Source organism: Orbicella franksi, chromosome 13 (genome assembly GCF_964199315.1).
Source record: "Orbicella franksi chromosome 13, jaOrbFran1.1, whole genome shotgun sequence".
NCBI classification, from domain to species: domain Eukaryota; kingdom Metazoa; phylum Cnidaria; class Anthozoa; order Scleractinia; family Merulinidae; genus Orbicella; species Orbicella franksi.
The window spans coordinates 13,375,299-13,391,020 of NC_138157.1; the positions used below are offsets into that span (position 1 = coordinate 13,375,299).

A 15,722-nucleotide genomic window follows, 5' to 3' on the forward strand; every position below is an offset into this window, starting at 1 on the left:
TAGATACTGGTAGATGAAAGTATTTTACACCTTTTGCTACATGTATAAAGCAGCATTATTCAAATGATACTCAAATAAATTATCATGTATGTTAGATGAATTATTTTCACTTGTGTCATTATGATGCAAATCCTAAACATTTTCTTCTACACCAACATGGAATAATATTAAGAAATATTTTAGGAAGTAGATAAGAAGTACCTTTGCTACTCTTGTTTCATCCATTTAATGGCTGCTCGTTCCTAAAGGAATTTTTAACTTTGGAAAATAGATACATTTATGCCCGATGAAATTAAATGGCATCTCTTTGTCATATCCAAAAATAACAGTCTAACATATTCAAGCAGGCTTTGATATTAACATTATTCTGAGCTTTGAGTGAACAAGTATTGACAAGCTATTGAGACAGCTTCCAAAGTCAGATTTATCCCTATTATTATAAATTAAGCCATGAAATGGTAAATGTAATGTTTAGCACAGCCAGGAAACCTTTGCATTAATTTATTCTTTAAATATTATTATAACTTGCCAGTAACTTGTTAAACCAGAGTCGGCCAACTATTTCATATTTAGTAATTATTTGTAATTATTTTAGTAATTATAATCAGCCATCTCCGGACACACCGTAGAAATTTATTAACAAACTAGATGTCTTTGGTCATCTTCAACTACGAAGGACAAACAACAACAGTAATTATTTGATTTTAGTTTTCTTATATGAATCGCATTGCAGGGAAGGGCAAGTATCTTTTTTGTATGCTTACTTAACAACTTGCCATTACATATTACATATTATGTGACATAAAACAAACTTTCTGTACAAAACATTAGGCTCATTTAGCAAGAGAACGGGAACGTCACTTGACAATGGTATGCGCAGTACAAACACCCAAATATGGTCAAGTTAGAACAGAATCCAGGTTATTCCGCGCGCACTGCACAGTCGTCATCCAATGTTCCCGTCCTGTTGCTAAATCAGTCTATTAGCATGTTAGGAACTTGATCTAACTGTAACATGTTCCTAACCCTATTTATACCCTAAGTCTTCTACTGCACAACAGGCTTTTAGACAGAATATGAAGTTTTTGGGGGGTTAAAGGCCCCACCTCAGGGGCGTTTAGAAAATACGCTCCCAAAACATTTTCCAAATTCAAGCATGTAAAGCAATTATTCCACATACTTGAGAGCAGATATTTGACCTTTTCTAAATGTGCTTAATTGCAGCAGTTTTTCTGAAAAAAAGAAATTCCTCCAAGAAGCAGGCATCTGGCTAGAAGCCTGCTTGGGGGTATTGTAAGAGTGGTCATGTAATTTCCCTAGGATCAAACACACAAGAGTTCGAGAGTTGAGAGCTGACTATCACTCTGGCAATCTTGAATATTTGACACTCTTCCAGCACGTCTGCATGGAGTCATTCCTCCTCCTCCATTATTGGTACTAGCATAGGGGCCCTTTGTGGGGTGTGGTCCATATTTAGGGAGGGAGTTGGAGTTGCCTGCCCCTGCTCCCCCAGTAGTTCAGTCATTTCTATGTCATCAGGTGCTGAGTAAAATGGAGATCCCATTGAATAACGTTTGTTGTGAAAGTCTGCATGGATAAGGAGAAAATATGAATGGATGAATGAAAGGATGATATAACCAGTGTTGTTTGGCCACTTGTTTAATATGAAACAATTTCAATTTGCTATTTACAATTCAAATGCAGGCTTGAGACAAATGGCAGGGTTTTTTTTTTTCTTTCATAAGTAAAAACTGTAAATTAAGCTTGAAAAAATCCGACAAATTTATTTCACCCTAACTATCCTTGCAGCTTAGTACAAAAATCTTTCACACTTAAAATTGCAGCAGAAATGTAGCTAGAAAATTAACGTTATGTACAGTTCAGCATGGGCAAAATGAAAATATTACATTGTCAATTTTGCAACTGTGGTGTAACAGGCTTAAAAAAGTCCTCAAAAGCCTGTATCGTTAACACACCTTAGTTGCCCCAAGCACTCTTAAAGTCTTTCTTTTGTTACAGTTGTTATATGTATCAGCATTGACTATTTAGTAATGCAGTAAGCAAAAGAGAGATTGTTTGCTTTGAGAGTAAGAGCAGCTATAAAATCCAACAAGGATGTTCAGCTTGGTCACTCTGTAAGAACTATCTTACACTGCTTGATAATCTAACACAGGATTGCATGCAGTTATTCTTGGTTGCACTGCACATGTTACATGTTAAGTTTGAAATGGTACAAAAAAGACTGTTTTGGTGTATAGGAAGGTCAAATGGAATGGAACTTGGAAAAAAAATTCCAATTTCCTCAATAAAGTATCAGTAACAAATCCCTGTACAGATTTAATTAATAACTGGACTTTACTAAAGCCACTCAACATCATCATATCACATGTACATGGTACATGATCAAGAATGCTTAAATCTCAATTAACATATTGTGAACTGCTTTATATATAGACCTTTCCCATATTCCACTCAAGTGTGTATAAACAAAACCAGCAGAATGAGGTTGGGGTGGACATTATTTTTCATTCATTTCTTGTACTTTTGCACACACTGATCTTAACTTGTAACCATTGCTTAATGGAATGTGGGAGAGATAAATAATATTACAAGTAGGTATTACTAGCATTTTTCATTTACATGTGTTTATTTTAACTAATAGCCTGTTCCGTGCTCTTGGTAGTTGGAGACGAGTGAAAAAAGAGGGCGATCAAGAAAAAACGAGGGAGGACTGAGGTGAGGAAGGGTGAGAGGGGCTCTCAGCGTTCCTTGCCTTAGTCCTCCCTCATTTTTTCTCACGCTCACTCTCTTTTTTTTGTTTGTCCCCAACAACCGGGAGCCTGGAACAGGCTATTTAAACTATTGCTAATTGTCACCTGACAACAACTAACGCAGTTGTCAAGTAAATCAGATATTTCAAACCTGAATAATTCAACCACGCTAGAGTTAAATAACACACTTGTTTACAAAATATCAGTGCATCTGATTATGCATTATAAAATTAACACTGTCACACATTACACTGCCTGAAAAACAGCATAGCAAAATCAAGACTCTAATGTTCACTTTTAAAGTAAACCCAGTTAAATCAAGCTTTTTATCTCGGGTTTGTAAAACGCCATTAATGTCACATTTCATGTCATTTCATTCTTATTTCCATAATTAGTTGCCAGGTAATAACAGCATTAATAAGCAACAATATTATTATTACTAAAATGAATGTGTAAATAAAGAAAGAATAATTAAAATTAAATAGCAATATTACAATTACATGCACCTTTATACAAGATGCATTGACAGGAGGTTTCGATCATTTTCACTTGAACGATTTCTACGATGGTTCTCACCCTTTTTAGGTTTCGGGGGCTTCTTTGCTGTCTTGAGGAACTGGACTAATAATCCAATGAGCACCAAAAGTGGCCACACCCCCAAAACTATCCACGAAAAGAAGCATGGCTTGAGTCCTTTAAGGTCCTTGTTAAAAACTTTTTGCCAAGTATAGTCTAACAAACGCAAGTCCTCAATGAAGTAGTCCAATCCTGCGATCATTAGTGCACCACCATAGATTGACGATGTAACAATTAGAAGAACGCGCTTCCACCAGACACTAGCCCCTGCCAAGAGAACTGGGACTCCGATAACCACAGCCACTGGTATTGAAAGTGTTGTATAACTGTACAAGGATGAGAAACCAAGAAGGAAAGCCATCGCTAAAGAGAAGCCAGCAACAATGCCGCTAGTGAAGAGTCCACAGAAAATGACGGTGGTACACAGAATTCCTGCAAAGATTCCGACTGCAGCGGTGATTAGAAGGATGTACTGGATATCTAGTGAACTTCTGATTAGGCATATTAGGTATGTGAGAAGAGCAGCAGATGAAAATCCAGTGGCAAAAAGGGTTATTCTCTGGTACTTGAAACCTTTATGCAGAAAGAACAACAATTATTCTTTAATTAAATTTTTAAGCTCATTTGCTGAAATTGCTTGTTTCTATGTGACATCCTCATTTTTCGAACCTCCAAGGAATAAGAATCAGGTAGTTTGAGAAATGGGGACTATTAATATAATACAGTGTGGGACTGAGAGGAGAGGAATGACGTAGTTCGAGTTATCAAGGGGTTTGAAAAGTTAAGGGTTTGGTTAATGCAATTCAAGAGTTTTCATTGGCTTAGCCATCATGGTATATGAGCCATTATACCACGTGCGTAATTTTCTTTTAGGTATTTTCATTTTAGTTTAATTAGTTTTCTATATTTGGTGGGCATTACAAGCAAGATAGAGACATTATCATTCCACTCGCACTTGTTGGATGTGAGATCACTATGGCCAACAAGGCACCTACTATCATCTCATATCCAACACATGCTCATGAAATAACAGTTAATTATACATGGTGTCATTTCAGGATGGGGAAATTTATTCCCTGCCCCCTCAAATGATTACCACCATTTAAAGGAAAATAACCACACCCAACACCAACAACAAAAACACCTCCCTCTATGATGGTGCTCTTGTAAGAAAACAGAAACTAGAAAATAATCGTCCCTGGCTTAATTAATATCCAAAGTGTATGGTAGTTGCCTCGTGAATGGTCGTGATTCTGTGCGCTTTATTTACTGGATACGTCAGAATTTCGGTTAGCCGCCCACACTTTCACTATTTCCTTGCTACACTGTAAATTTGGTAAGCATGAAACAAATTGACCCTCGTAAAGCAAATCTTCCCTACCGATCAAAAATATCGATAACTATCTGCACAGAGTACAACCTCTGACTCACAATCAAAAAGCTGTCAAATTTTTTTAGACGAAATATTGGACCACTTCCCGAAATAATATCTCCTTGACAATTATATCTTATGTTGCTTAGGGACAGTGTTTTGTTTGTAGGAAGAAAACCCGAAGACAACATTGGAAACTAAAAACAAGAAATGAAGGACTGCTTAGACATAAACAGGAGCTGAATTAGAGTCGATGTAGAGGTTGAAAGTGATATTCTTGAGGAACCAAAACGTTTCGCGTTGAACAGACGGACGGAAGTGGAGTGACGAAGTCGATTTCTTTTGTTATTTGGTGAGAACACCCACGCAAACCAAATAGATCTGAGCCAATAAAATGTAAATTAGACAAAATGAGTCATTCCACGTTTTAGGTTTTATCTACATGTACCACCGCTATATTTTAATATGTGGATGAATAAAAAATTTACTTTTTCAATCTCTGTACTAAACACGGCGCTGTGGTATCTCTCACAATAAATATTTGGCTATCTGAAATGAAAGTTAGCGTGTTCTACTCGCCCATGCAAATACTGTTAAAAGCAGAATAATAAAAGTGCAATCCTGTTAAGACATTCTATTCCGAAACGTGTGAAAACAAGCAAACGTGGCCTAAACAGCTTACAAGCGATATCCTAAACAACCCGTGGCAGCTCGTTAAGGACTCGAAAAATTACTCTGTTGTGATAAAATGGGCTATCGTTATCGGATCAAAGTCGCGAGTTTCTGGAAAACATCTCGGACGATCATTTGAAAAATATATAAACCTCCTACTGGAACAGGATCTTTTACCCAACCACAAATACTTACAACGTCTGTTCTCCTAAATCCCTTTGATTGTTTCGGTTTCGTTTAGAATAGCTTATGTACTTTCAAAATCTTTTTCGTGATCAACGCCGTGTTGTGAACAGTGTATCTTTGGTGAGATCTGTAGCCTCACACATTTACAAATGAATAACATACAAGAAGGGTTTCTATCCTCACCGACAATGACGTGGAATCCACCGATTAGTATACAAAGCGAACAAGCAATTCCTGGTCCATAAGTGATGGGAAATTCGAGGTCTTTCCACTCACAGCTAAAGGGTTTATCCGAAGTTTCATTTGATGGGTTATTTGTCGTAGTATCCGATGTGTTATTCGAAGCCGCGGCGGTCGAAGAAATCCAGTAGAAGGCCAACACCAGCGCGCGCAATGGCGAAAAGAAAACGCGTCCAGATCTCCCAATCTACAGTTCAACAGAAATCCAGAAGTGTAATTAGTGAGCAAACAACGAGAGAGTGGCCGAACGTACTCAGCGAACCTTCAGAAATCAAAGCCGCCATACTCACCATTTTGCCGATGCGACGGTCTTAACTTCTTTGTGTACAACAAAATTATACAACAGATTGGATCTTCATCAAGCCCGGGCAGAGATCGTTTCAGCAGAAAAAAGATGGTATTTTTTCTTCCGTCGTTAGATTGTACTTCGATCTACCTATATCAAGAATCAGCAAGACCCAACAGTTAGGCAGTATATTCGTTTGGTACCGCAGCGCCGATGTATATTGCATTACCATTGAAGCGATCGACGTGAAGGCGTATTACAAATTAATTTCGGCCATGCATGCAGATATCATGAATAATTAACGTGACGTGTCACGCATTCTTTGAAAAAAATCGACTTTTGGAAAGTGTACGAGCCAGCGTGGTGGGATTATCAGCTAGACAGTCTTCAGTGTGGATTGTTTTTCGAGCAGTTTTTTTCTAACGTTTACCCGTGATATTATAACAACTCTCATGTCGTGATTTCATTTTCATTTTCGTTTTCATTTTGCATTTTTCTGTCCCAAACATATGCCGGCTCCTGTTCCAAATTAATTTAATCGGACTGAAACCGCAATCACTAAGATTATTACATAACACAGAAAACGGAAAACAGAAAACGAAAAACAATTTTACCTTAAAGTTCTATTTTATTAAAAACTGCAAGAAAAATATATATGACAACTAAACATGATAAAACTAGGTGTAGATTCGTGATAACTATAGTGGGAGCGCCGCCATCTTTACAGTTTTAAAAAAGTGGATCGGCCATCGGACTTTGTGACTTTCTCAGACAATTGGTAAGTTGATCTTAAAAAGATTTTTTTTTCTTTAGACTGGACACTGTATCCAATGAGATATTATAATACTTAGTAAAGGGAAACTGTATCGCAGTCCATCTTGATCAAGTCACCGCTGACATGAGCTGACAAGAAAACTGATCCTACTCGAAGAGAAAATGAACCACGAAAAAAATTTAAAATCACTCCCTTCAATTTGTCGTTTCATGTAGTCTACGATAACAGAGTCCACAAAGCACCTGCTTTCATTGACAGCATACACAAAAGGAAATTGCAAATAACAGGCTGCTCTATGAATTGACTCCTTCCCCCATAACAACCACCATTTCCCGCCCGAACCCCCCCCCCCCCCTTCCGCCCAAGACGCTAAAGACGAGAAAAGACGTACAAAGAGGGAGAAAAGGTTTCTTCATTTCTACGTATCTGGTTCAAAATTCCAGACGGATAACTCTAAAAGATTTTGCCGTAAAAATAAATTGAAGAAAGGACTGAATTTATTAATTGAATAGTTGTTGACGGAGGGTCGGTATCTGAATTGTACCACCAGTTTTTGGCAATATTGAACACGTTAATTAGTTGCAATGGTGAAATTTGTTTTCTTTTGCTTTTTATGCCAGAGTCCCTCGCTTCTTTCGACAGGAAAATGCGGTTTAAAAGTAACTCAAGAAGGTATTAAGGAAGTCGCATTACAGCTAACACGATTAACCCGCAGACGGAAGGAAAAATATATCTGCACGCGCGGGCTAATGTAATTTTGAAAGTTGTTCAGGAACAATATAATTTTATAGCGAAGAGGACTTTGCTCAATTGATTCCATTCCATACACAAAACACTTATTCCATCCGCTTCTTTAACTGATTTTTCATAGCATTGCTTCATTTGACGTTAAACTGATTATAAAGGTGAACACGGTACTATCACTGCAAATCGTCACGAGATACATGGGTCGGTATTTTTTTTAATATCGGAAATTAATCCTACGCGCGCAGATGCCCGGAGCCTCTCGAGGACATCCCTGAACGGCAAACCAAAACGCATCAAAACTTTGAACTCACTATATGGGTCATATTTCTTAAAAAAACAACAACAACAAAGAAACAAATTAATTCAAACTGGCAATCCGCGGCAAAAATCAAGGAAACTTTCTTGCCAACTTCGACGTATCTCTTGATTAACAAGTCAAAATAATTGTTCCTTTGTCTTTGTTTTGTTGAAAAAAGAAACTGTTTTCTCAGTGAAGTAGCTGGTGATGTCCGAAATGAAAGTTCGCTGAAACTCCTTGACAAATCTTTTATATGTTTTCTTGAAACTGTTTTCTTTCCTGTAGCATTTTGACAGGATGAATCTCTGAAATAACGGCGAATGAAAACACATGCTGTAAATTGAATGTGAAATTTATCACTTTCTAATAGGCCTAGTGAGTAAACCATAAATATTGTTTCTGAACATTCTTAGCCACCGCTAAACTTACCTTTTGATATGAAGTTCACGGGGCAACAGCAATTCTCTTTTTTTAAAAGTCTTTTTTTCCGTAATGAAACCCGACCAAGACCGCTTTTGTTACAACCACGCGGTAAGTAAATGACGTATCTGCTGACCGTTTGGGTGACGGGTTGTGTTTGTACGTAGCGATTGCGAGTTAAAAATATCGATATGCAAATTAAGTGACTTTCAGCTTCTTTGGTATTTACTTTAAGAAAACACAGCCGTTTGAAGACATCATCGGGTCAGGGAAAGCAAAACTAATTGCTTTGTATCAATTTTACTCCGTTTTTGTTTTTTCGCCACAGGTATTTATCATTCAGAAAACTTTGAAACTCACTCTTGGTTCCAGCCAGTTAACGGGGAAGGATACTCCCATATATCGGTAAATGTGTATGTGCCGCTGTGAAAGGTATGGTTTTCAGGCAGTTTAGTCTGGTGTAGGGCATAGAAATCAGACAGTTTTGGTAAAGAATATGGTATAATTTACCGGGAAAGCGAACAGTACCTGGGGTTCTATAATTGAAATTGAAACTTCGAAACGAAACGAGACTGAAACTTGAAACTTCGAAACTTTGGTTTAGTTAGCGCGTGTTGGACTACGATAGTGATAAAGTTTCTGCATGGAAAATAGCTACAATAGCAGTCTGGGATAGGGTAGGGGTGTTTGTTGCCTAGGGACCGGTCATTATTTATCGCCTGGGGGGGGGGGGAGCGGAGGATTTTGGGGGGGATCACATGGTTTTCTGAGAAACGGAAAGGGGGATCAGGCGTAATTGACAGGCTCAAAGGGGGGGGGGGGGGGGACCAGAATAAAAAAATGGAATTTCTGGTGGCGGTGGGATCGCCATGAATATTTAACATATAAAACCATGTCAAATGATCGCCTCCTTTTTTCGAAAATATGCTATTTAATTATATAATAAAATAATCATTTGTTGTGCATGTAGTATCAGTGACAATGGATTGAAACTGTTTAATTTTTAGTATTTCAAATATCAAAGTTCCATGTTTCAAATTCTTTTATAGAGAATCGAATAGAGTCAATGGAAAAGAGTCAATAGAAAAGTTCATTAAACGCGGCCGAACGACGCGGAATTATTAAAAACAACAACAGCGACAAGAAAAAATATACATATATCATAAAACGTGTTTTTTGTGTGTGACTGTTTCACCATCCTGTTCCCATTACGCTTCCATGGCAGACTCAGCCCCCTCATCCAACTCTTGGACTGCTTTTTCGTCAGTTTCTTCGGGAGAATCTTCGCCCGAGCTTAACCCTTTACCACTTTCCTTGAGACTGGTCACTACCATCTCCATATCATGGGCTAAGTCTTTATCAAAAACGTCTTTTTCCGGAGACGCCTAACTAATTTCCCGGTGAACTCTGCATTAATTGCTGTGACGCTTGTAAAATTCTTGTTGTTTTTGAACGAATCAAAGACTTCTTCAGTTACCTCTCTTGAGGTAAGTTTTCTCTAGAAGCATATATGCCCTCTGCTGTAATCTCTTCTCCTTTGTTTTTTTTACCTTTCTTTTGTTTTCTTTTTTTCTTCGCGATTGCTTATCTCTTCCGAAGCGAGAGGGAAACTTCCTCTTCAGGTTCATATGAGTAGTCGTCAGCATATTGGAGGCTTTCTGGAATTCTTCGTACAGCACCTTCACTCGCTCTTGGGCTTCTTGAAAATATTTAAGCTGGTCGCTTGCAAACGTCTTCGGGGTATGGTCTTCATGAAAGAGCCCCTTTCGCTTGCTGTCAATAAATGATACATGGTGGAGGGGGGGGGGGATCACGGCAGCTGTCAACAGTGTTGAGGGGGATCACTTCGGTGATATAACATTTAAAGGGGGGATCGGCTAAATTTCGCCGTGTTCAGCCCAAAATACTCCGCCCACCCCCCCCCCCCCCCCCCCAGGCGATAAATAATGACCGGTCCCCTAGCCTAGAATAGAGTTGCAAAATCAAGCTGATCATGGTCTAGTATAGGGTAAGGATTACAGTGTTCCAGTGGTACACCCCACCCGGCAAAGATTTACAGAGTAACCCCCCCCCCCTAGGAGTTAACGGTTTTGTTTATGTTATTAATTTCTGAGTACCTTTAAGAGTGATCATTATGGCTTTGTAAATTTCAAGCTCCTTTATTCCCGGGCATTTGTCGGGAATTTGTCAAGTTTTCCTTTTCCTTTTTCCATAACAGGTCAGCCCGGGGATGAGGGCATTGTCAAAAGCAATTATATCTTTCAGCTTGTTCAGTTAAAATATGTACATCTTTCGTTCTTTATCTTGATTACTTACATACGCTTTCTCTTCACCTCATCCTCGACTAGAGAGCATATTCACAGGCTAAAGTAATTTATCTCCGCGGACACCAGGCTTCGTGTTTGAAACTGCAGCCGAAGTCAGATATCCAATCACGGATAGAACTTTGAGACTCTTTTGTTATGCGACCAATGCGAAAAAGTCTAAATTCTGGACTACGGGCAAACGACTCGTAATTGTATCAGGCGTTCTTGTTTTGCTAGATCTCCTTTTATGAAATTAAAGTAATAATAAACGCCCGATCGTATTTTAGTGGTAATAAAGTCGCTTTTGTAAGTATTATACTATTGCATTTTATTTTCGCTGCTGGGAATCATTTTTCATCTATATCAAACTACACGGATTTACTTTTTGCTGGCTGGCTGGCTGACTGGATGGATGGATGTATGGAAAAATGCTAGGAGCTTTAATGCTCTGCAACGTAAAAATGAAGAAATTTGTTAATAAAGCGAACCAAAAATACTAGAGGCCTGAAAGACGATTTCTAAAGCTAAATAAGGGTACTGGTATTGAGCCCAAATTAAACCTACACAAGAGCAAACATAAATGACAGTGAACTATCAACCTGAACGTGTGAGGATGCTTTTTGTCTTCAACGAAATAGCTTAGATTCTCAAACCTTGCTCGCACCAGGCCACTCTGTCTCGGAGACCACTGCGCCTTGAGGGCAAGGAAGATAATTCCGAGAGTAGGCTGGGACGGGGTCTGAAAAAGAAGAAGAAAAAATACAAAGTCTTTATTAATTTGTTAAATCAGCTGCAGAAAAACAGGACATTACAGGACTGGTAAAAGGCTCCTAGCAAAATTCAATGAATATAGCTGGAGTAAGTGCGTAGCACGAAGAAATGAATTTCTTCCACAAACAATATCTCACTCTTAAAAATGAAACAACATTATTTTAAAGCCCGATACTTTGAGTCTAAAAGATCACGCGGGATTTTAATTTAGTGTTCACATGGATCTATTTTAATTATTCTCACCAAAAATAAATTTAATATTGTAAAATAAGTTTTATTTTCGTGGACTTTCCAGTCCGCCAGTCCAGTTTTTCGTACGCTTATAATTATTGGTTAGTTTGCCGACATTAATACCGGTTGTACACGGGCTGATAAAGCCTTTTAGCTTAATCAAGCATCTATAGTTTTCGTGCATAAATGCGCAAATTATTAGAGACATCTGTCCAGACATCGTCAAAACATGCGGACAGGAAAGCAAACCAACAAAACCCAGACTTCGAGCTGCAGCTGATATAAATTAGGAAAGATCGATCTAAAAAAAAGCAAACTTAACCATGAACGATACAACATCCAGTGAGTTAGATATGGAAGGATACGAAGTTAGACAACAAGAAGGCAGCCTAGCAATGCTTGTCTTTTACATTTCCATCTTCGTCGTGGGTTTGACAGAAAATTCGCTTGTCCTCGTGGTTATATTTGGTAAGAAGGAAAACAAAACTGTCAACGACATTTTCATCACAAATTTGACTTTATCGGATATTGCTTTTATCACTGTCGCATCGCCACTGAGCGTCTACATCTCCTTTGTACAGCAATATGGATCGACGTTTGTCTGTAAATTTGGATTTCCCATGATAACAGCTACTTACTCTGTGAGCATAGCCACGGTTACATCGATGGCTATACAACGCTGTTACGCGATTCGGAATCCATTTAAACCGCAGATTAAGAAACATAAGTTGATCATGTGGCTGGTTGGCATATGGTGCTTGTCAGTTGTACTTGTTATTCCTCAAATCGTCGTCACAAACGTTTCTTCTACTCAATCCTGCCACGAAGAATGGTCTTCAAAGGCGTACCCCAAATTGTACACAGTATTTCTGTTTGTGTTTCAGTATGTCTTCCCTTTGGTAGTGATCAGTGTATCGTACATAAGAATTGCTATTTACGTTTCTGAGTCTAACTGCAACTCAAGGCAGTTAGGAACCAATGTTCAAAACAACAAACGTGCAAAGGAAGAAAAGGCGGTCAAGAGAACAATAATTATCATACTGGTTGTGTTTTTACTCTGTATGTTACCAAACCAAGTGACGTATTTTCTCCTGGATTTTGGCTCAGTGGATCAGAAGCGAGCAGCCATATCTTTGTTAGACAAACCAGCATATTTAGACATACCAACATATTTTCATAGCTGCGTCAATCCCATTATTTATGGCGCGGTGTTTCGGCAGTTCCGAGAAGGATATGCTCGGTATGTCTCCTATATCTTACATTTCTGTTGTGGGAAAAGTTGTAGTAAGAAAAACAATCATGGCCGAGAAAAAGCTTTCGTAGGAGGTCTGGCCCCAAGACGGAGACGCGGACGTGAACAAGCAGAGCTCAATGAACAAGTTTTCATGGAAGACAATTTCGTAGACATAGGACAAAATGAACATCGGAGAGGTTTAACCGGTGATGGGCCTTTTGGGAATGTCGTCTTGGAAAGTAATGTATAGTACTAACTTATTTTAACAAATATTGCTGGGCTTTGGTGAAATGGCCGAAGGCTGAAGGAAAAATGTTATGAGATTTGCAACTGTTAACAGTTCTTCAACTCATTCAGCTTATACAAACTTTATTGAAATATATCTTTTGGCGTTTTTTTTTTTCTGTAATTATTTCAGCATTGTCTGTTTTTAGTCCTTATGTATATAGAGGATATTACACAATGGCGAGAAGATATGAATTTTATGTTCTCGCCACGAGAACATAAAATTCATATCTTCGAGCCAACGTGTAATGTTCTTTTTATTATATGGAGAAACCAATTCAACAAAAGCAAAAGGCGGGAATCGTGACGTCATTGAACGATACGACACTCACAAAGGTGACATACGGAAAATACGCCACTCGGGTCCCGGATGAAGTGGCGTATGGAATCTACGAGTGGTTTAGTTCCCAGTAAAACACTCTTCTCCATATAATAAATTTTAATATGACCCCTTTTGATCCCTGATACATATTAAACTATGGTGTCCACCAACCTACCTATATTATGTTCACACAGGGCAAAATAACAACTAGTAATATAAATGTAAGTAAAGCAACTAGAATATATATTTAGATCTGATTGAGAATTCAATATATTATGCTCACCAGAGTAAAAATAACAACTAATATAAATGTAAATAAGGCAACTAGAACATATATTTCGATCTGATTCAGAATTCAATATATTATGCTTCCCCGGTAAAATAACAACTAATATAAATGTAAATAAGGCGAGTAAAATATATATATTTAGATGTGATTCAGAATTCAATCGTTTAAGTTTAACAGTCAAGCTTCAGTTTTAATTGATTTAGCAGATCCTGTTGTTGTTCGGTACCATTAGTATTGTGCAATTATCAACTGGATACGTTCGCGAAGTGTTTCTACTATCTTACCAAGAAAAAATTTATCAAGACATATATTACTTACCAAAGGACGGCTATTTCGTCGCTGATATAATATCAACAGTTTTCCTGTAAATTATTCAAACTACCTTTTAATTGTCGACCTCTTTAGTAAGTTTTTTTTGACAGTTTCTTTCAATGTCAGTAATTTTGGTGTCACACAAACAAGGTATTTTAGTCTGCAGTTCTATTATTAACACTATTCTTTTCAATAAATGTACATGTGCCGACAGCTTGTCCTTTATAACATTGAAGACAGGAAGTTATACTCAAGGCGTTCCTTGAACATTGGTTCCCTCTGTCGTCCCTCAACGTATACTTATACTGAGAACATATTTTACAAGAATATCGAGGCTGAAATTTGCGAAATTTTAACAATATTTTAAGAACAAACCCGCGGCTGGGATTTTGAAAAGAATATAATTCTGTGTGTTGAAACATTGTAAATACAATACAATTATCCGTTCAGTTTAAACCGTATAAATTTTGTCCTTTCTGATCTCCAGACGGGAAAACTAGCCAAAAAGCCAGACACTCAGCACTAGCCGTATGTTCTATGCCAGTAACATCTCTTCAAGAAGTTATGTGTGCCATATCAGGCTTTAATACCCGCAGGCTGTCTTCAAAATTCAGACGTCACTAAATACATTCGAAAACAAAGATGTCATACACTATAATCGTAGAATATTCACAAGAATATTTTCAGCCTAAAATCGGCTCACAAATAAGAATATTCAGCCTGAAATCGGCAGAAAAATATGAATATTCAACCTCGACCAAAAAAACAATATTCTTATAGAAAAGAGTGTACGTATGTTTATCTTTGAGGACATTCTCCCGGCCCTAAAAGTGTTTGGAAACACGAACACTTAACATTTTCTGATGCAGCTACTGAATGGTGACCCCTACATCTGCCTTGCAAACCGATTTGCTAATTCCTTAAATTTAACCCCTTCCCTATCAACCGTTCTCAATAGGCGAATACTTACTTACAAAATGTTCCACATTAACATAAGCGATACAGTTCGTGATCAAGCTACAAAAATATCGGCTCTGAAAATTGAAAAGTCATGGCACGATTATAACAGTCCCAAGAAAGTTGGGTCCGATATATTAGATACTTTTTTGTGCGACGCGGGTTTAAAAACTCCGAATAACGCAACCAATATATGGGCTATAGGATAACGAATATATACCCAAAATTTGCTATTCATGAAAGGTAATATCTCTTACAACTTGTCACCGTAAGAGCTGCAAATATTACCAATTACTAAGTTTAACAAGCTCTTTAACTGTTTGGAGTTCATTCCTATCTACCAAGACGCCTTCGCTGCAAAATGTAAGCTAGGACGTCAGCAAAGATCCCTTATTGAGTGTCCTGAAAACAAAACCAAAACAAAACTCGTTGGATATTGCCCTTCAGTAGCATTTTTAAATAACAAAACTGACAAAAGTTCAAATGAAGCCTAAAACTAATGTTAAATTAATTTTAAAATCTTTTAAAATCCAAGCTTTCGCCGATCCACGCCATAAACAGGGATACGAGAAATATTCCGCGTAAGGCTAAAAACTCAAGTAATCACTTTGGCCAATCACAAAAAAGGCAGAAAAAACAAACCCTGTGAACCAATCAGAACCCAAATCAAAT

At 37.8% G+C, this 15,722-nt stretch overlaps 2 protein-coding genes across 2 annotated transcripts; one reads left to right on the forward strand and one right to left on the reverse strand.

Annotated features, from left to right (window-relative positions):
* Positions 1-500: 500 nt before the first annotated feature.
* LOC145466805 (transmembrane protein 198-like) lies at positions 501-7,217 on the reverse strand. The gene is made up of 4 exons (XM_081450515.1): positions 6,108-7,217; positions 5,761-6,004; positions 3,348-3,920; positions 501-1,587 (listed from the first exon to the last, which is right to left on the reverse strand). Exons 1-4 carry the CDS (start codon positions 6,108-6,110, stop codon positions 1,412-1,414), a joined length of 996 nt encoding a protein of 331 aa, XP_081306641.1. The 5' UTR covers positions 6,111-7,217; the 3' UTR covers positions 501-1,411.
* Positions 7,218-11,814: 4,597 nt separating this feature from the next.
* On the forward strand, positions 11,815-13,731 carry LOC145466801 (somatostatin receptor type 2-like). Its single transcript, XM_081450510.1, has one exon. The coding sequence runs from the start codon at positions 11,975-11,977 to the stop codon at positions 13,133-13,135; it is 1,161 nt and encodes a 386-aa protein (XP_081306636.1). The 5' UTR covers positions 11,815-11,974; the 3' UTR covers positions 13,136-13,731.
* Positions 13,732-15,722: the final 1,991 nt, after the last annotated feature.